Raw genomic sequence first — 19552 nt, forward strand, 5'->3', positions numbered from 1 at the left:
ATCACAAGTGAACACAGAGATTACAAGGGCTCAGAATTTCCCAGTCTGTGGAAAAATGCCTCAACATGAAGCCCAACCTGAAATACCAGAGACTTTAAACTAACCGTATGGGTATGTTTTTTGGATCAATAGGTAGCAATACATCTAACTCAGCTGAGTTTTATGTTCAGAGTAAGAAGCAGCCATTCTTTGATCCCTTCCGGGGAAAAAGGCCATCTTACTGCAGTTTTGTCTACTGGGGTACTTTGCCTACGGGGTCCTTCAGGGACTGTCCAGTAGGGCTCCCCGATAGATGGCACTCAGCCACCTTTGGCTGGACTGACATTGGACTGAATGTCCAGGGAGTTGAGAAGTCTGCATTTGGGTAGTGCTTTGGAAAGAACAGGGCCCTGGAGGCACAGTGGTTAGGTCTACGACTGCTAACCAAAAGGTTGGTGGTTGGAATCTACCAGCCACTCCTTGGAAACCCTATGGGACAGTTCTACTCCATCCTGTAGGGTCACTATGAGTCAGAATCGACTTGACAGCAATGATGTTTTTTGGAAAGAATGGTGTGGGAGGTTGCACTTTCTATAGCAGGTAGTATAGGTTCTAAGGGCTAAAGCTGAGAGCAAGGTGATGGAAAAGCCCAAGCTCTGTGTCCTACAGAGAGTGGGCATCCCTCTCCTCTGCTCCCCAGGGTCACTGCCAGCCCAGCTCCAACCTGTGAGGAAGCAGTCCTTCAGATGAGCCCAGCTATGGTCTTCCTCATTTCTCCCCCTGCGGGGATTGGCAGAAGGTAGTCCCCCTTTTAAGTCTTTTGCCTGTGTGGCAAAGTGGGGTACATACAGAAGAGCTGTCATCTCTGCCCAGACAGCCTTCTAGTTTCAGGGGGACACTAACAAATGGATCCAAATTTGTTCTGGTGTGCTGTCTGCTTCTTGGGGTAAGTAATAAAAGCCACTTTCCATGTTTTTTCCATGTGCTAACGATCCAGGAGCTCCATGTGCGCAAGCTCTGATCAGAACGATATGGTGTTCATGGAGGGTATTCACTGTTAGTGACCACTACCCTTTTTCTAATGTCCTCCTGGCTATTTAGAAATCTGGGACGACCTGTGAGGTCTCACACTACCATTTGAGTCACCACCCCAATGACCAACACTGAGGGCAGCTCCTGAAAACGACTCCTCTCTCTCATATCTGTTACAAGCAGAAGTGACAACAGTGGGCTGCCTTTTATTGGGGGGAAAAAAAAATCTCAACCAAAAAGCAGATAGCAACATTATTTCCAAAGGAATCCGATGATATATATACGACTGTTGGACACAACTACTGTTCTTCGCTGAAAGAAGCATTAGGTCGTGTTGCAGTCAGAAGTAGAGTTGGTCTTTAGGTTTTTCTTCATCATGACGCCATCCATTACATGGAAAATGTCCAGATATCTAGCTAAGATCAGTAATGTCCTGAGGGGCAAGAAACTAAAGAGAACACAGGAGTAAGCTCTCCAGGTATCATTCATGAAGCACCTTCCCCCTTTCAGCGGAGCAGCAGCGTCCCCCATTACCTTGCGTGAGGTCACCCGCACATGTACACTTCATGCGGGCCTGGCCCTGCGCCAGCTCAGCATCACTGCACTGGCCCCGGGAGGTCCCCCACGGTGGGAGAGGACACTTCTCAGGCCCCCTCTCTCTCCTTGTTTTGGTCATGTTACTCCATTCACTCTCTGTTTCACGTTCCAGAGCTTCTGTGCGCTACTGAATGGTCAACAAGAAGCTCAAAGTATTGTGGCATAATGTGGTGTGGGCCTGGGCTTTGCTGGCTGACTGCTCTTGGCTCAAATCCTAGGTCTGCCATTTACAAAGCCGTCTCAGGCAAGTTATTTAATGCATGAGCCATAGTTTCCTCAAGTGTACGTGAGGGCACAAATCCTTCTCTGCAGGACTACTGTGAGGATTACATGCCATGGCTCCTCAGCCCTTCTGGCAAGGCTGATCCCAGAATACTCTTCTCCTCCGCACACCCCAGAGAGACACCCACGCACACCATCACAGCCCAGCACACGACCCGTATCGGTCCTGACACCCCCACTGCAAAGGACGGAGAGGTAGGAGCAGACACAGCGTGGGGGAAGGCAACGCCTCTGCACACTGCCCTGGATGTCCATGTGGTGGTAGCTTTGCTGAGAGACCTCCCCTGAGTACCATATTTAAAACTAAACCTCACCTTGCCCCCCTTCACTCCCACTCAGATTTCCTTTTTGTGCTTCATAGCACGTAGTACCAGTCAGCACACTTTTGCTTTTACTTTACCTTTTTAATTTGTTTCCTGACACCCCCATTCCCCTGGAAGAAGATAATTTCCATAAGGGAAGCGACTCCTATCTGTTTTTGCTCACTGCTGTAACCTCGGAGCCAGGATGGAGATCAGTGCAGGGACACCCTGGACACTCTCTAAAAGCTGGGGAGTGAGTGAAGACAGAGGAGTGAGAATCGGACCCCAGTGTGTGGAGTGTGTGGTGGGATCCCCTTCACCAAGGCTCTTCACTGGGTCCTATATTTGCTTAAGCCTCCTCAGGAACTGCACAGCCCTCAGTCAGGTGTTGCCAACAGAACCACCATCCCACAGAAGGAAATAAAACCTCCATAATTATTCAAAATAGGAAAACTCAGTCCCGTGTTCTTAAGCAACTGGCAATATCAGTACCACCAGTTACTGTTGTGCTGACCCTGACTCATGACGACCCTGTGTGTCAGGGTAGAACTACGCTCCATAGGGTTTTCAGTGGCTGATTTTTCAGAAGTAGATTGCCAGGCCTTTCTTCCAAGGAGCCTCTGGGTGGATCTGAACTGCCAACTTTCCAGTTAGCAGCCACCCAGGGACTATACAAATGGCATCCCTATGCTATAAGCCTCTATCTAACTGTCAAGGACCCACTGCCCAGTGAATGCACACAGTGCCCAGGAAAGAGGGCGTCACACTGACCTACAGGCCATGACAAACATTGAGGTCTGCTATGCGCGTGGAATGGGAGGCTGGAGAACAAATGGCGTGCTCAGTGTCACAGACTTAGTCAAAGCGGGAACACAGACCAGGCTTTCAAATCCTTGTCAAAGAACCTTTGCCCCTCCCTCCCAGCCTCAGTCAGCCAGTGATCACTCCTGGGTAGGGTGAAGCCCTGGTCGACCAAAAGGGTTTATGAATGACTTGGGCTCACTACACAAAGCAGACGTGGCTAGCTGAAGAGAAAAGGAATTTCCATGCATAGCAAGGGCAATGGTAGCTAGCCATGTGGTGGAGGTATGATACCTATGTTCAAATAACTGAGGACTGGTCATTGTCAAAACCAAACCTGCTGCCATTGAGTCGATTCTGACTCATAGTGACCCCATAGGGTTTACAAGGCTGTAAATCTTTACGGAAGCAGATTGCCACATCTTTTTCCCCCGGAGCAGCTGGTGGTTTTGAACTGAAGACCTTTTGGTTAGCAGAAACGCTTTAACTATTCCACCTCCAGGGCTCCTTTGTCATTGTCAAGAGTAATGGAATTACGTGTGTAGTGCCAGAGGGCAAGGCAAGACAAAGAACAACGAGAAGACATGAAAACGAGACAAATTTCAACTCAACAGAGGGGATTGTTTCAATAGTGGAACGAGCTTCTTTGCAAAGCAAAAACCCCAATAAAAAAAACAAAATCAGAACCGCTGCTGTCGAGTTGATTTCGACTCATAGCAGCCCTATAGGACAGAACAGAACTGCCTCATAGAGTTTCCAAGGAGTGCCTAGTGAATTCAAACTGCTGACCTTTTGGTTAGCAGCCACAGCTCTTAACCACTACTCTACCAGGGTTTCTGTACTTGAGGAAGCACAGGTACAGTATCTACTCAAATAGGCTTGTTTTGTGATTAGCACAACACAAGGCATTTTTCCTAAAAAAACACTTCCCTTTGTCCATAGATCCCTCAGTAAACCCACTTCTTTTGATAGTAGCACAATACCAAGATGGCAGGGGAGGGCCAACCCCACTTGCTAGAGCCCTGGAGAGCAATGTGGAGTTGCAGATTTGAGAGTATGACAGCAAAAGGCTCCTGGAGGGCTCAACAGGACTTAACAGGTTTCCTTTTTAAAATTCATTCATTTAGCAGGGGTTTTGGAATATGCTGTAGACTGGCACATTAGAGAAGTAATAGAAGATACTAAAAGGAAGCTGATAGTGTTACCTTTTTAAAAAAAGCAGGAAGTATAAAGTCTTTGGTATACACAAATATAGCTGATTTTGCAGAACAGCATCTACTATTTTTCTGACGACATATTCTGGTTCCAGAATAGGCAACAGATTTGGAGAGCTAGAGACAAGAAAAAAAAAAAAAAAAAAAAAGTGCCCACAAATTACCAATTAAGAAAAACAGTTTTTCTAAAATTAGGGATAAAAAGGTAGTAAGATATTATCACTTATTTGCTTCTTTTCTTTCCCAATTTCACTCATGTTTCCTCCCTTATTAGCAGCATGGTAAGTAATAACCTAGAATCTGAAGTGGAAAATGATGATCTAACTCATACAGTGGCATGGTGCACACATACATATATGTGAACCCGTTAAACACACAGATCTAAGTGTTGTGCGGCAAAGTGGCTGAAAACAAACTGCTTGTGATCTCCGTGAGATTCAGAACTGGGTAACAGGCCCCTTCAATGACTTCCGAGCCTCCGTGTAGTTGGAGGAGGAGGGCAGTGTGGGACCGGGTGGCAGTGAGGGGCTGCGGCCTGGAGAGTCCTGGAGTTGAACCAGTAGATTCAAGCTAAAGGGTGGCCCCCCTCTCGGGGACACTGCCTTGATGAGTCTCTTGCATTAAACTCAGTAGTTTAGATACCACCACATACTAGGAAAGACACAAATTCTGAAACTATTTATAAATTAGCCTGAGTCCTAGAAAACTATCTTTCAAATAAAATAAAAAAATTTTTTTTTAAATAACAAATTGAGAACCAATCATTAAAAAAAAAAAAACAGTTTCTTCAAAATCAAAGGATATACTTACGCGGTAGAACAACCATCAAACATTCCAGTGTTTGTAAAAAATGGGTACACGATAGTGGTTTTGATCCCCTTTTGGTTTTGGGCAATTGTTTCTGCAAACACAGATTCGGCAAACCCAGTGGCAGCAAATTTACTCGCACAATAATCTGAAACAGACAAACAATGCTAACGTACATTCTAAAACCTTTACGTAGTATTACATTAGGACTTACTTGTTACATTAATGCCAACGGAGAATGTGACAATGATTTCAGAGTTCTTGGAGCTCGGTGGGAGGAGGTGCACAGTGAATGGGAAGAGTACGAGTAGACTAAACTGATAATGACCAGCTGAACGCCCAGAAAAAATGGCTCTGGTGGGTCTCCTATGGGCTGAACTGCTAGACTTTGCTTGCTGTTGTTGCTGGTTGCCCTCGAGTTGGCCCGACTCATGGCAGCTCCATGAACAACAGAACAAAACACTGCCTGATCCTGTGCCATTCCCCATGATTGGTTAGCGGATCAGATCACGTGTGGTCCAGAGGGCTTTCATTGGCTGATGTTTGGAAGTAGATTGCCAGGCCTTTCTTCCTAGTTTGTCTAAGCCTGGAAGCTCCTCTGAAACCTGATCGGCAACACAGCAACACAAGCCTCCACTGACAGACAGGTAGTGGCTGGGCATGAGGTACATTAACTGGGAATCAAACTCACGTCTCCCGCGTGGAAGGCAAAAATTCTACCACTGACTCACCACTGCCCCTCAGACTTCGCTTAGAAGGTAATGAAAGTTAGACACTATACTAGTTGTGACATGGATGTAAGATGTGCATCCCAATTGGGGCCAAAAAACATACAAAAGAAGGAATTAAAAGTGATACAGGTGAGAGAGGTCAGCATGGTCATGGGATTCAGACCAAGTATTCTTCTAACTATAACCCTCCTTCCACTTGCAGAAGAAACGAACGCCTTGATAACTTCACCCTCAGCCTCTAAAATACCTTGAAAACGAAGAGGGCAGTGAAAAGTGGCATTTATGTTCATTTTGAGCTTTCTATCACAAGCCACACATGCTTCAAGTAAACAACTGAATATTCAATTCTCTGAACAGAGAAGTTTGTGGAAGAAATGGAGCTTGGGTGAACTTAGGCTTTTCTTTGGTCTCACATAGTCAAAAGAGGCATATTAACTAAGTTGTAGACCAGCTGCTATACCTGGCAGGAGCCAGGCTATGAGTGTGGGGCCTGGGGCAGGGAAGCAGTGGCTAAGAGCCTAGAAGGAGGGAAGGGGAATGGAGCGCTGAGCATTTTTTAGGATTCTCTGTGGCATTTGGTAACAATGCTGCTCACGGAGCCCCTAAACCCTGAGGTTCTGATTAGCAGATATGGCCCAGGGTCCAGGGAATCCACATCCTAAACTAGCATCTCAGATGACCTGAGGTGGGAAACACAAAAGGCTTCTAGTTATTTCTACAGTGAGTTGGTGGTGGGAGTTTTGTGTCTGAAGATGGGGATACTGGGCCAGAAAAAGGATTCACAGGAGCTGTAGAAATACTTGTATTATCTCAAAGGCCTGTGACTTATCAGACAGGTTAGAGAGACACAGCAATAACATTCGATGGACTCTACGAAGGCCAGAGGAAAGGAAGTCCAGGGTACGAGGAGATGGGTAGAGAGTAGTGCTATTTTGGATGACGGGTGGTGCTGAAAAACCTATGCATGCAAATGAAATGGACAGTACTAGGACTAGTGTGGAAACCCCGGTGGCACAGTAAAGAGCTATGGCTGCTAACCAAAAGGTCTGCAGTTCAAACTCACCAGGCACTCCCTGGAAACTCTCTGGGGCAGTTCTACTCTGTCCTGTAGTGTCACTAGGAGTCGGAATTGACTTGACGGCAATGGGTTTTGTTTTGGTTTTTTTTTTAGGACTAGTTTCGTGAATCCTGAAATATGCTTGGATCCAAAGCATTATGAGGGGGTCTCATCAGCACACTGTCCAATCTGGTATCTGAGGGTTGTTGCTACAGTTTCTGATGGCTGAGTGTCAGGGGTCTGCGTAAGCCAGGACATATGGCCTTGGCTCCAGTGAACCCCTGGCAGATAAAGGCAAGCTTTCTGCTCCTCCTAGAGGCAGCTCTAGGTCAAGACTCCTTCCCAAGGAGCCGGTTTATCACTTTCGCTCCCTCCGCCCTACAATCAACCAACCAGTGAACTAGCGGACAGGTTCATTCTAGATGTTCTGGCATGGAAAAGGAGCCCTGGTGGTACAGTGGTTAAGAACTCAGCTGCTAACCACGACATCGGCAATTTAAATACGCCAGCCACTCCTTGGAAACCTACGGGGCAGTTCTACCCTGTCCTATGGGGTTGCTATCAGTTGGAATGAACTCAATGGTAATTTTTTTTTTTTTCCCCTGGGGTGGAGAAACTTTCTCTAAACTCATGGCGGGGGAGACCATTGAATGACAATGTTAGAAGAAGGCAGGGTTGTCCTTTCCATCCTGATGACAGTGCCACGTGCAATTTTGAGGACTGTTACTATGACAACCACCTGTGCAAAAATATTTATCTGTATGTTCTCTTTTTAAACTCAGGGGGCTGGACTGATTCCTAATGATCCCAAGGTGCACAATCCAACGAAACATAAGTATATTCACTTGGCAGTTTGGCTTCTCGATGGCGTTCTTAACCACTTACTGTTTGTAACTCTTAATTTCTTATCCTTTATTATCAGGGCTGTGCTGAGTATTCAGAGCCATTACGTAAGTTAAGGTTATACAGAATTTTGCAATTGTGAAGCAGGATATTTCTCTTACCTGCCAGCCCACATATTCCAAATAACCCAGCTGAACTTGAAATACAAACCAAATGTCCATGGTCGTTAGCAATCATAGCAGGTAGAAAGGCTTTGTATGTCTGCAAAATAAAACTTTTAACATTTAGTACCATGATATATACTCTCTTCATCTGTTTATATGACCTTTATAACTAAAAAAAATTTTCTCTTAAGCTCATAAAAATACCTGAAGGCAATGGGATGTGGAAATTTAAACATCTGGAAAGGAACCATTTTAACCTATTTAACCTGTTCTATCAATATTTTTTTTTTATCAATATTTCTCTGGTGGCAGTTCCAATATTAAAAATAGTTTGTCTTATTTTTTTGCTCATCTTTGACCTTTAACAACAAAATGTTAAGACCATGATTGAAGTCAGGAAAATCTTAGTTGTGACAGCCACAATCAAAAACAAAGCAAGAGTGCCCAAGGATCTAATTTTTTTCTTAAGATTTGCATTGCCTTTTCTTCTCCTTTGCTTATTTTTGAATTTCAAATTCTTCCTGAATACTGTACAGAGGACTTCTTGCTGCTGGCTTCAATTTAAAAGGGTAGCTTTGTTTTAAACTCATTTCTACTTCTTTGAGTAACTGTTTCTTATTTTTATTTCATTTCATAAAACAGAAAATCTGTTAGAAAAAGAACATTATTTTTCAGTTCTGTAGAACATCTTCACCTCTGAGAAAAATCTTCCTGAGGAGAAAAAATGTAAAAGGGAGGGAAATGGGCTTCTGGAGACAATGTCTTCTGCAAAAAAGAACTAATTATTCAAATAGAAGAGGATTAAAAACCAAATCAAACCAGCTGGCATGGAGTCAACTCTGACTCATGGTGATCCCATGGGTGTCAGAGAGAACTTCTCTGTAGGGTTTTCAGTGGCTGATTGCTGGGAAGCAGATTGCCAGGCCCTTCTTCTGAGGTGCTTGTGGGTGGACTTGAACCAACAACTTTGGTGTTAGTAGCCAAGTACTTAACCATTTGCATCACCCAGGGACTCCATGAAGACGATAAGGAGGTTAGAAAAGGGATCTCTTAGAAAGGCCAAACATCTTTTGTTCATCTGCATCACAGTGAGTTTCTGAGAGAAACTAACAGAGCTGTGGGAAACTAAAACAACATTAAAGAATAAAAAAATGCCCTGGATGTAGAGCAAGAAGACCTAGCTGTGAGGTCTGGATCTGTCATGAGTCAATTCACTTCCCTTCAGGACCTACCTGCCCCTTGGGAATATGGTCATCATGGAGCCCCCTGAGCCCTCCAGCAATTAAGCACCTAGTTCTGAGCTTGGGAAAGAGCAGGTGCTCCGAGAACATATGGATAGAGTTGGGGACTAGAGGCAATGAGAGGGGTACGGAAACACCAAGATCCAAGAAGAACTAAAGGAAGACAGGGAGAAAGAGGAGACCATGCAGGAGAAAGAGGAAAAGCAGAGAGGCTGGAAAAGAACACAAAACCAGAGGACAGGAGACTTTGAAGGAAACAGTGCTCTTCATCTTTATCCTGACCCTGTATTGGGTATAAGCATGAAGGAGAGAGGCGTCTGGAAGAAGGGAGCATAAATTAATCACAGAAGTTCCTGTTGGAGCATGTGGCCACAGTTCTGAATCTTTCCATTTTTCTCCTGGAAACCATACAGATTGCCAAGAATCCCACCGTCAGCACTGCATTTTTAGTGAAACCGGGTGACATTCTACAAACCACAAATTGCATGTGAAGGCCACCAAAGGAGGGCTGGACAGAAAGTCTCTGTGGAAAGGAGTGAAGTGGATGTGGGTTCTCAGAAACTCCCAGCAAACACTTACTCCCAGAAGGAGTGCCTTGCCCCGAGAAGGGCCAGAACAAATCGGGCCCCAGAATGGGGGCAGGTGATGGAGGGCCCGGGCACAGCACAGGGAGGCCAGACAGGACTGTCTCAGCGGAGCCCGGAAAATGCAACTTCTACATGTGGGCATATCACTTTGGAAGTCAGAGGCTGGGTCCCTTGGTGTGGGTGGCACTTTTCCCGAGTGAGGTACTAAGGTGACCCTATGTCTTGGTTTGGGTATAAGCACAAACAAGCCTGATTGATATTTGCTTATTAATAATGCCTGCTTTCACTTCCAAAAGTGTGCCAGTTGAGGCAAATTATAAGGTTACCAGGTCATGTGTAAGTGCTATCACTTACTGGCTGTCACTTGTGCCATGAGCAAATCGTTTTTTTTTTTTTTTTTGAGTCCACCTCATAGAGACCCTATAGGACACATATTGTTTTATAACATTGGTTAACAACCCCACAACATGTCAACACACTCCCTTCTTGACCTTGGGTTCCATATTACCACCTTTCCTGTCCCCTCCTGCCTTCTAGTCCTTGCCCCTGTGCTGGTGTGCCCCTTTAGTCTCATTTTATCTTATGAGCCTGTCTAATCTTTGGATGAAGGGTGAACCTCAGGAGTGTCTTCAGTACTGAGCTAAAAGAGTGTCCAGAAGCCATATTCTCGGGGTTTCTCCAATCTCTGTCAGGCCAGTAAGTCTGGTCTTTTTTTGTGAATTAGGATTTTGTTCTACATTTTTCTCCAGCTCTGTCTGGGGCCCTCTACTGTGATCCCTGTTACAGCAGTCAGTGGTGGTAGCCAGGCACCATCTAATTGTACTGGATTCAGAATTGTGGAGGCCGTGGTAGTTGTGGTCCATTGGTCCTTTGGACTAAACTTTCCCTCATATCTTTAGTTTTCTTCGTTCTCCCTTGAGCAAATCTCTTAACTCCTCTGTTTCCTCATTAGAGAAAAGGTACATGATCTTTTATCTCACTGAGCTGTTTTGAGAATTACATACACATGAGGTGCCAAGGATCGTTGCCTGTAACCCCAGCAATTAACAGAGGGTTGCGTGACTGTGGGCACCATTCTGTCCTCATCTTTGGAGGAGTCCCTGAACAGAGCTCTCAGAAAGTACAGGTTAAGTTGGACCAGGAGAGGACAACTGGGTACACCAGGACAAGTCTCAACTACAGGAGCCTGGGCTTTACTTAGAGGGAGATACTAGTATCTTAAGAGAGCAAGACGAAGGTATTCGTAAATGCTGGAGTAATTTTATATTTATTATGAGAAGAAAAATTAGTTACCCATAAGTGTGCTTTGAAGTTCACATCAAGAGACTTTTCCATAAGCTCATCTGGACACTCGAGGAACTTTCTGCCTGTTACAATCCCAGCATTGTTGATCAGGATGGAAACATCACCAACTTCTTTTTTAACCTGAATAGAACAACAACAGCAACACCACAGAGGCACTAATTCCTTATATGACCTAAGTTCCATTTTCTCATAGCTTTATACTTTTTTTTATCCTTGTTAGCTCAGACCGAATTGATGCACTCTAAAAGCAAAGCATGTTAACAACTAGGAGTGTACAGCAAGGTGTATATAATTTTTTTAATGAGAGACTGACTTGATTTGTAAACTTTCACTTAAAGCACACACACACACAAAAAGCAGGTTTTATTTCTTTGGTTGAGTTTACAGTGCACCAGAGACCCAATTCTGATGTCTTCTTCTCATTCCTTCCCCTGGTCTTAATATGGTTCTAATGCTAGCACACTGTTATCCTTCTACGATTTGAGCTGTAGCATATACTCAGTGATTAACAACTTTGTTCTACACACTGTGTATTGTTCTGTAAAATAACAACAACAAAATAAACCAGTAACCATTGAGTTAATTCTGACTCATGGCAACCTATGTGCTGCAGTCTATAGGATTTTCAAGGCTGTGACCTTTCGGAAGCAGATGGCCACACCTCTGGGTGGGTTCAAACCGGCAACCTTCAGTTAGCAGTTGAGTACTTAGCTGTTTGTACCACCCAGGGACTCCACATTGTTCTGTACTCTGAAGCATATCATTTTAATCAGCCTGATGGGACCTAAGAATAGCTTCATTATACCTGAATGTGGTATAAACCAAGACCTAGCACACACCAGGGAGTGGCAGAGAAGGGAGTGGCTGGAGTCAGAGGATGACGCTCTCACATGTGCGTAAAACCCACAGCACAGCACATCTTAGAACCTGTCTGTCCTGTTTCATCAGCCTGGCTGGTTTTCTTCTCTCCACCTCAAACTATTGGGTGTCATATCTGTTAGGAGAGGATCAGCAAATCTGGTTTGATGTTGTGACATTGGACAAAGGAGGCTCCCAGTGACTTTTACTTAATAAAAATTCTGGGTGTGACACGGGAGCCCTTCCCTTATACCAAATCTCCAGGGTGTAATTCTGGCTCTCAGGTCGGATTTGGGCAGAGGATTTTCCAGGACTGAGGACAGGAGGTGGCACTGTGGCTGGGCTCTGCTTCATGTGTGAACTTCGTTACTATAATTTGTGTCACACAGCAGGGATGCTGATCCCCAAGTCAGAAGGAGCCACTTGCTGAGGCTGCCTCATTGTTGCCAGAGGAGGCTCACGGTAGCACTACTTTTAGCTCTAGTTTTGTGTGCATGCATGTCTGCGTGCGTTGTGTGTGTGTGTGCATGCACACCTGTGTGTACGCATGTATGGTGTGTACACCATGTACGCATGCATGTACACATAAGCATGCATCTGTGTACATGTGTGCATGTGCCCGTTTGCGTGTGCACAGGTGTGTGCGTGCCTGCCCGTGTGGTCCAGGATGTGTCGCTGCACATTGGGTATAGGGGATGAAGTATCACTGAAGCCAAGAGGGTGTGCTGCCCTCCTCGTCTGCTACGGTGGAAGGCCTGGCTCCCAGCAGCAGGAGGTACATGTGTTAGGCATGCCCATTAGCCAATGAGGTCTGCAGCCCCGGAAAAATTTAAGAAGAAATAGAGTTTAAGGGCACCTCACATTTTCCTTACAGTTTCAGATCAAAGACTGGAAACCATCTAACAAGCTGTAGTCTGATTTGAAGAGTGGTTAAGATATTTGTCAAATTCAAATTGAGCAGCCGTCAAGGCTATAACCAAGCAGGTGAGTCCTGCCTATGGGAAAAATCAAAAGGAAGAAAGGGGCTTTGGCAGAAGACTGTACAAGCGTTAGGGCTGATGTTGTCGCTGAGAGACAGGGGTGAAGTTACAACAGAGAGAAGTAGACAGGACTCTGTACGCAGCCGCCACCACTACTCATGTGACTAAAACATGAGCATATGCTTTGTCATCTGACAACACAAGGGCCAGACTTTCATACCAAGCTCAGCGTTTCAAAGTAGGCATCTAAGTAAACATCTAGGGCGTTATTACCTGTGGCTTTTATCTTGGTAGTACGTAAAAATTATACTTTTAAGCACTGTACTTTAAATACACTGAAGTAAGCGTGTGCCATGGGATTTTTCATGAGAATAATCTTCCTTCCTCTTGATTTATCTCTTTTGTGTATACAGTATTTGGTTTTTATTTTCTTTCTTTTTGGGGGAGAAGGGGCTAAAGTCTATTTTTTTCCCCTTTAAATTAAGCCATGGAAAGGCACCAAGACTATTCAATCTCTGCTACATGAAGGAAAAAAAAGATTGGGTTTAATTGTAAGTGATCTAACTACTGTATACGTTTAACTGATATATGATCGTACAATAAAATGCTCACCCTTTAAATAAGCTTGTTGTTGTTTCATGAAGGGTTCAGGGATAATATTTCAAGGAGAAGGGTGCAAACTGTAGCTTTTCACTTTTTTTTTTTTTTTTGCATTCACTATTCTCTTTGTAAGAGTAAGGCAACTGTCTATTCAACCCTGTATGACAACTCTCACAAGACTTGGATATAACCCCTGTCTCTAAGCAGGGATTTCTCTATGAGCATCCATGCTATGAAAACAGGAACCCACAGAAGGACCCCTTTGCTTTCATGCATGGCCCTGTCTAATGCTAACCTGTACAAGATGGCAGATCTGAATTTCCCTGCCACTGTTTATTGGCAATGGTGACAAGTCAGCTACTTTGAAGGACCACTCGGTTTACATTTGAAATTTGACCTTGGACATCAGAAATCACTAATATGGCATTTTCACAGATGGTACAAAAACATTAATGCTTCTTTTTATTGTTGTGGAATGGAACAATGCAGTCAGTTAGAGGTAGGTCAAGCAAAATTGATTTGAATTTGCCTTGTCTAAGGGATCACAGACATTAAATACACAGTTAGGATACTTCCATGTTCTACATTAAGGATAAGTAATGACAACATAGCTCTAGTCAATCTGCTCTCTGTGCTGACTAGTCAGTCAGTGCTGAGCAGCAAAGCGGAACTCTGAACTAGTGCAAAGCTATGATCTTTAGAGACACTATTCAGAGTTATAAGGGAGTCGGCTGAGGTGAAACACTGCTGTAACTGTTCTGAAAATTGTCTCCTTGATCCCTTCTCTATGGAATACTTCTTAAAATTCTCTGGCACTTTCCCGCTATCCAAAATGAGAAGTGGAAATGGTTGGCGTACAACAGTGGAGAGTAATTTGCCTTCCCTGAGTTCAGAAGAGGATGTACAGTTACTTCTCACCAAGCCCAAAAGAGATACAAGCTGGGTAATAAACTAGTACTATGCCCTGTTCAATGGGGCAGTTCTACTCTGTCCTATAGGGTCGCTGTGAGTCGGAATCGACTCGAGGGTACTGGGGTTGGTTTATGCCCTGTTTGACAATTTCTGAAATGAAATCAGCTCATACAGAACTAAATCACAGAAATGGGAGGAAAGTATTTATAGAGCACCTCATGCTAGCTTATACAATACCTGAAAGCCTTCAGTGTTTAGATATCAACAAGCCATTGCTCAAGAGCAGCCACAAAAGCTGTTTGCTGTCCATGTAAGTCCACAAACCAGGTATCAGGGCGTGAAGTGAAATGATTGAAGTTCCGAGCCAGTTGCAACACAGGTAGAACCACACTCTGAGGGTGGCCCCAGGGCAACTCTGTCAGGTTTTGATCTCTGCAGACTGTACTGGCAGCCTGTGTTGGAAGACGGTGGTAACAGAGGTGCCAGGTGTACAAACTTAAGTAAACGGTAGAAAACGTATCTCCTAGACCTTTCCACTAGGAAGTGGAGTAGGAGGTGGCAAGGGGTGCCAGGTGATTATGGAGGAGTGGTGCACTGTGGGTAAGTCTGTTCTTGCCAGGCTTTTCACCGGGGGATCCTGGGAGCCACGATAAAGGTCCCAGGAGAGTGTAGGATGGAGGAAAAATGCCAATGTAGAGGACAGAGAACTCTTTCTGAGAGAAAGGGGGCAACTGCCACACAGACTGTGCCTCCAGGAGCTCAGGAGAGCTGCGCCATCGGCTTCCCTGTAAGGTTTCTTTATATGTGCGTCTGTGTAACCGCCTCAGGTGCCAATGCTGTTACGCACCTTTAGGATGAATTCAGATTTTCTCATGACAACTTGAAAGAAGTAAAGATTGAAATGAAACTCACTGTAGAGTGGTGAAATAGCCGGAGTTTAAGACCAGACTAACTCTGGGTTCAAATCCTGGCTCAGTCATTTACTAGCTCTGTGACACTGGGCAGGCTATGTTTCTTAGGTAAGCTACTTAACTTCTTCTCCATGTCTCAGTTTCCTTACTTGTAAAATGGGGATAATAACGGGCTGTACTTCACAGGGTTATGATATGGTATAGATAAGGTGCTTAGCACGGTGTCTTGCATAGGTAAGGACTCAAAACACTTTGTCCCCCTTTCCCGCAATATTTTTTAAATTAAAGGGAAATTCGAGATAGGCGAATAGGCACTAAGAAAGGCAAATGGACAAAGAAACTGATGCATGTCCAAGTATTTTCTTAGCATTCTTGCCACTAGTACCAAATAGCTAATACTGAAGATGTACCTGGTCGGCCACTCGGTACACGTCTTCCCTTCGACTGCAGTCACAGGAATAAGCATAAGCTTTCATGGCCCCAGCTTCCCGAGCCATCCTGCATGTCTGCTCATTCCCCTCTTTATTGATGTCCCATAGAACAAGCACCGATCCAAGCTGGGCAAATTGTAAGGCTAACAGCCTTCCAAGTCCACTCCCAGCACCTGTTACAAGGACTATTTCACCAGCAACGTTCTTCCTTGGCTTTGGGATTAAGGAAAACACCATAGTCTCCAAAAGAGAAAAGAGTATTTTTCCTAAGAACAAGGCCACACTGTCTTTCGGTTTGCTGTCGGGAGCCATATTCTGGTTGACACCTAAAAAAAAAGAATGAAGTGTATGAAGACTTGGCCATCCAACCCTTCTGAGTTTGTTTACTACGTGGAGCTCCCAGTCTGAAGGAGTTAGAGTGAATGAGAAGCTTGATTTAAACACCTCTCCTGGTAGCAAACTCTGAAGCCGGAAAGGGGAAGAATACTTCAGGGACTACAGCTTGTCCACCTTCCTATCCTCAGTACCTAGCACCGAGCTAGGCACATATTTGTATGCCTCCTATGCTGTCACATCACGGAAATGATCATTAATCAGGAACTGTAACTACCCTGCCAAAATTCACCCCAGGGCATACGTTCATTATTTCTTCATGGTTACCTTTCTTCATAATGATCCCGAGTCTGGTTGGCTGCCTTTATGCTCAAAGTCCTGACCCCATCATGATGTTTATGACATAACGTCTATCTCTCTGGTTTTAGTTTTCTCTCCTTTTATGTTTGTGCCTTCTCATCTGCCCTACTGCTTTTTAATTTTGTGTGACTATTTAAAATCTTTGATGCAAGTGGAAAATTTAAAATCCTATTTACAGAAGGCGTTTGAAGAGAAGTAATTAAACATGGTACACCTTTTCTGATGGGTTTGCTATCAGCACCAGATCTCTCTTCCCTTGGCTCCTGAGGTCCTGTGCAGGACCGCTGCACAGAGATGACCACCTTGCCATGTGACTGTTTGGTATCAGTGAGAGATAAACATGGATCCCTGCTCTGCCTCAGCCGGGCTGTAAAATCTTAGGCAGGTTACTGAGCCTTTCTGGGCCTTGGTCTCCTTCCAACATTGGCCATATGGCAAATGGTGGTTTTGCAGATTAAATGAGAATACATGTTATATGCTTAACCACAATGCCTGCCACACACTGGGAGTCTTAGAAATGTTATTAAGTGTTACAGATTGAATTGTATTCCCCAAGAAGATACATTCAGTCCCAACTAATCTCTGGTACCTTTGAACGTGACCTTGTTTGGATTTAGGGTCTGTGCAGTTAACATGAGGTTGTACTGAAGTAGGGTGGGTCCAAATCCAATCTGAGTATTACCGTTATAAAAGAGACACAGAGAGACAGACAGGAAGAAGGCCATGTAAACACCTGGGGCTACAAGAAACTAGGAGAGATGGAAAGGCCCTTGCCGCAGAGATTCTGGAGAACATTGGCTTGCTCGACATGTTGATTTGGACTTCCAGCTTCTAGAACTGTGAGACAATAAATTTCTGCTTTATAAGCCACTGTAAGGACAGAGTAGAATGGCCCCATAGGGTTTCCAAGGAGCGGTTGGTGGATTCAAACTGCTGACCTTTTTGTTAGCAGCTGTAGCTCTTAACCTCTATGCCACCAGGGCTCCACAAGCCGCTTAGTGTATGGTATTCTGTGACAGCAGCCCTCTTGTTGGGCTTGTTGTTATTTGTTGTCAAGTCGATTCTAACTCAAGACGACACTAGGAACCTAATACACCATCATTGTGTTTCTTGGACTCATAGTGCTTCTCACCAAGAAGGCACTCAAAAGGCTTTCTGACTGAACAAAAAGCCTCTTCTTGATCAACTCATGCAGGCCTCAGTGCTGACATCCTGCTCTCAGGTACTTACACTTAGTGATAATGGGATTGTCAGATGCTTTACTAACAATTAGCTGAGAGGCTCTGGGCCAGGTAAGGACACAGGGGCCAGGAGATGGGAGGGGAGTGAAGAATGGCAGGTCTTCACTGACTCTTCAGTTTGGCCCAGGTCAGACCAATCACCATTAAGGCTATGAATGGACTGTTCATTTACAAGAGGGCTTGTAGCATGGCTCAACTCACAGATGATACCAGAACTGAACACGAGCTAAACTGTCCTTCCTTGGCTCATTCTACAAGTGAGACTGAGAATCAGAGGGAATCTGTACGTGATGTATCCCAGGTTCCTGTGCTCGTCAGTAGCAGAGCCAGGTGTGTCCACGTATTATGCTTACTGGGCACTGACTTTATGCTGGGTGCAGTGCTGGGTGCAATGCTGGACGCTTGGGGTTTAGGGATTTCTGCTCCCATGATCTGTGCTCTGGTGAGCTAAGGGTCTAGTGGAAGAGACAGACGTTAAACAGATGCAAATCTGCTACAGTTGTAAATGCTACAGAAAAAAGTGCAGGGTGCCATAGGGAGCACACAGGAGGTCTGATTTAGACTGGAGTTAGGGGAGGAATAACGGAAAATTTGCTGCGAAATGACATTTTAGGCAATAACAATGATGAATGGTTGTTGGTAAAGGCGCTGAGGAATAGCTTGCCTGGTAGAGAAACAGACTAGGTGAAGGCCTTGAAGCAGGTAAGAAGAGCGAAAGGCAGCCAGTGTGGTCACAAGGCAGTGAGCAAGAGGGCCAGAGGCCAGGTAGACGTGGGGAGGAGGGCAGGGCCAAGTAAAACAGAAAGCCACTGAAGGGTCTTATGAAGGGCACCGCATCATACAACTGGTGGCTTTGAGAGGTGTTTTTTGGTTCCTCTGTGATTAGATCATGGGAGAAAGAGAGCAGGTGGCATACCAGAAGACTATTGCATTAGTCTAGGTGAGAGATGGGGAGAAACAGAGGGATTTAAGATGCAAGGTGGGTGCAGAACTATCATTTCCACTGTGTAATGGTGCTGTCCATACTATGGTCCTGGTGTGTGTACTGAATTATTTAATTGGGAGGAGACTATCCATATGTCCCCTATGGCTACCTTGTACTCCAAACAGAAGGATCTGACAGCCAGGGTGTAGCAGGGAAGAGCAACATAGAATGTCTTTGGCACAGGGCTGACCAACATTCTCAGTGTAGGCAGCTAGGGAAGTAATAACTGGAAGGTCTGTGTGCACACCATGGCCATAGGGGACATATGGATAGTCTCCTCCCATTAAATAATTCTGTACACATACCAGGAGAGGCAGAACAACTCCCAGGTGCACGGGAACAATAACCGGACCAGCTTAATTTAAGAACACCTTCTCAGGAAAGGCTGCGTCACCTGAGAGGGGCAGCCGGTAGAGATCGTTTTAGCTATGTGTCCAGGACTGTCCAGGGAATAAAAATGCAGGTCTGGAGGCATGGGCACTCTGGCCAAACAAAGAGGTGTTTTGTGCTGTGGAGCACTGGGCTTCATCAGGCTTTGGATGAAGAGCCCTCAAACTCTGCCATCTTTACTCTGATTTATTTTCACAGAGTAACTTCCTGCAGGACTTGGAGAGAAGGTGGCATTTCCAGGCACACACATGCCCTTCCCCCTCTGGCCCCCAAGGCAGCTGCCTACCTGCTGCTGCCTGGGCCCTGCTAATACTTCTTCCACCAGAAAACCTACCCGAGGCTTACTCAGCCAAGACATCCCTGCCCCCAGTCCAAGCCCACCACTCTGTAAGACCACCCATAAGGACAGAGGTCTACTTCTCTCCTTAGTGGTCTCCAGTGCTATGGGGGAGACCACTAGTTTCTCCATAGATGAGGGTGACATGAAAGCTATTAAGGGTAGGACATCCAAAAAAAAAAAAAAATTTTTTTTTTTTTTTAATCCTAGACTTCCGTGTACCACAATCTCAATGCTGGCCTGATGTAAGTCCTAGAACAAGTCTGTCATCT

At 45.0% G+C, this 19552-nt stretch overlaps 1 protein-coding gene across 1 annotated transcript; it reads right to left on the bottom strand.

The window, feature by feature from the left end:
- Positions 1 to 1273: 1273 nt before the first annotated feature.
- Positions 1274 to 15946, bottom strand: SDR16C5 (short chain dehydrogenase/reductase family 16C member 5). The gene is made up of 6 exons (XM_003420012.3): positions 15614 to 15946; positions 10931 to 11062; positions 7807 to 7906; positions 5018 to 5162; positions 4199 to 4324; positions 1274 to 1459 (listed from the first exon to the last, which is right to left on the bottom strand). The coding sequence occupies exons 1-6, from the start codon at positions 15944 to 15946 to the stop codon at positions 1336 to 1338; spliced, it is 960 nt and encodes a 319-aa protein (XP_003420060.1). The 3' UTR covers positions 1274 to 1335.
- Positions 15947 to 19552: the final 3606 nt, after the last annotated feature.

This window comes from Loxodonta africana, chromosome 18 (genome assembly GCF_030014295.1).
Source record: "Loxodonta africana isolate mLoxAfr1 chromosome 18, mLoxAfr1.hap2, whole genome shotgun sequence".
NCBI lineage: Eukaryota > Metazoa > Chordata > Mammalia > Proboscidea > Elephantidae > Loxodonta > Loxodonta africana.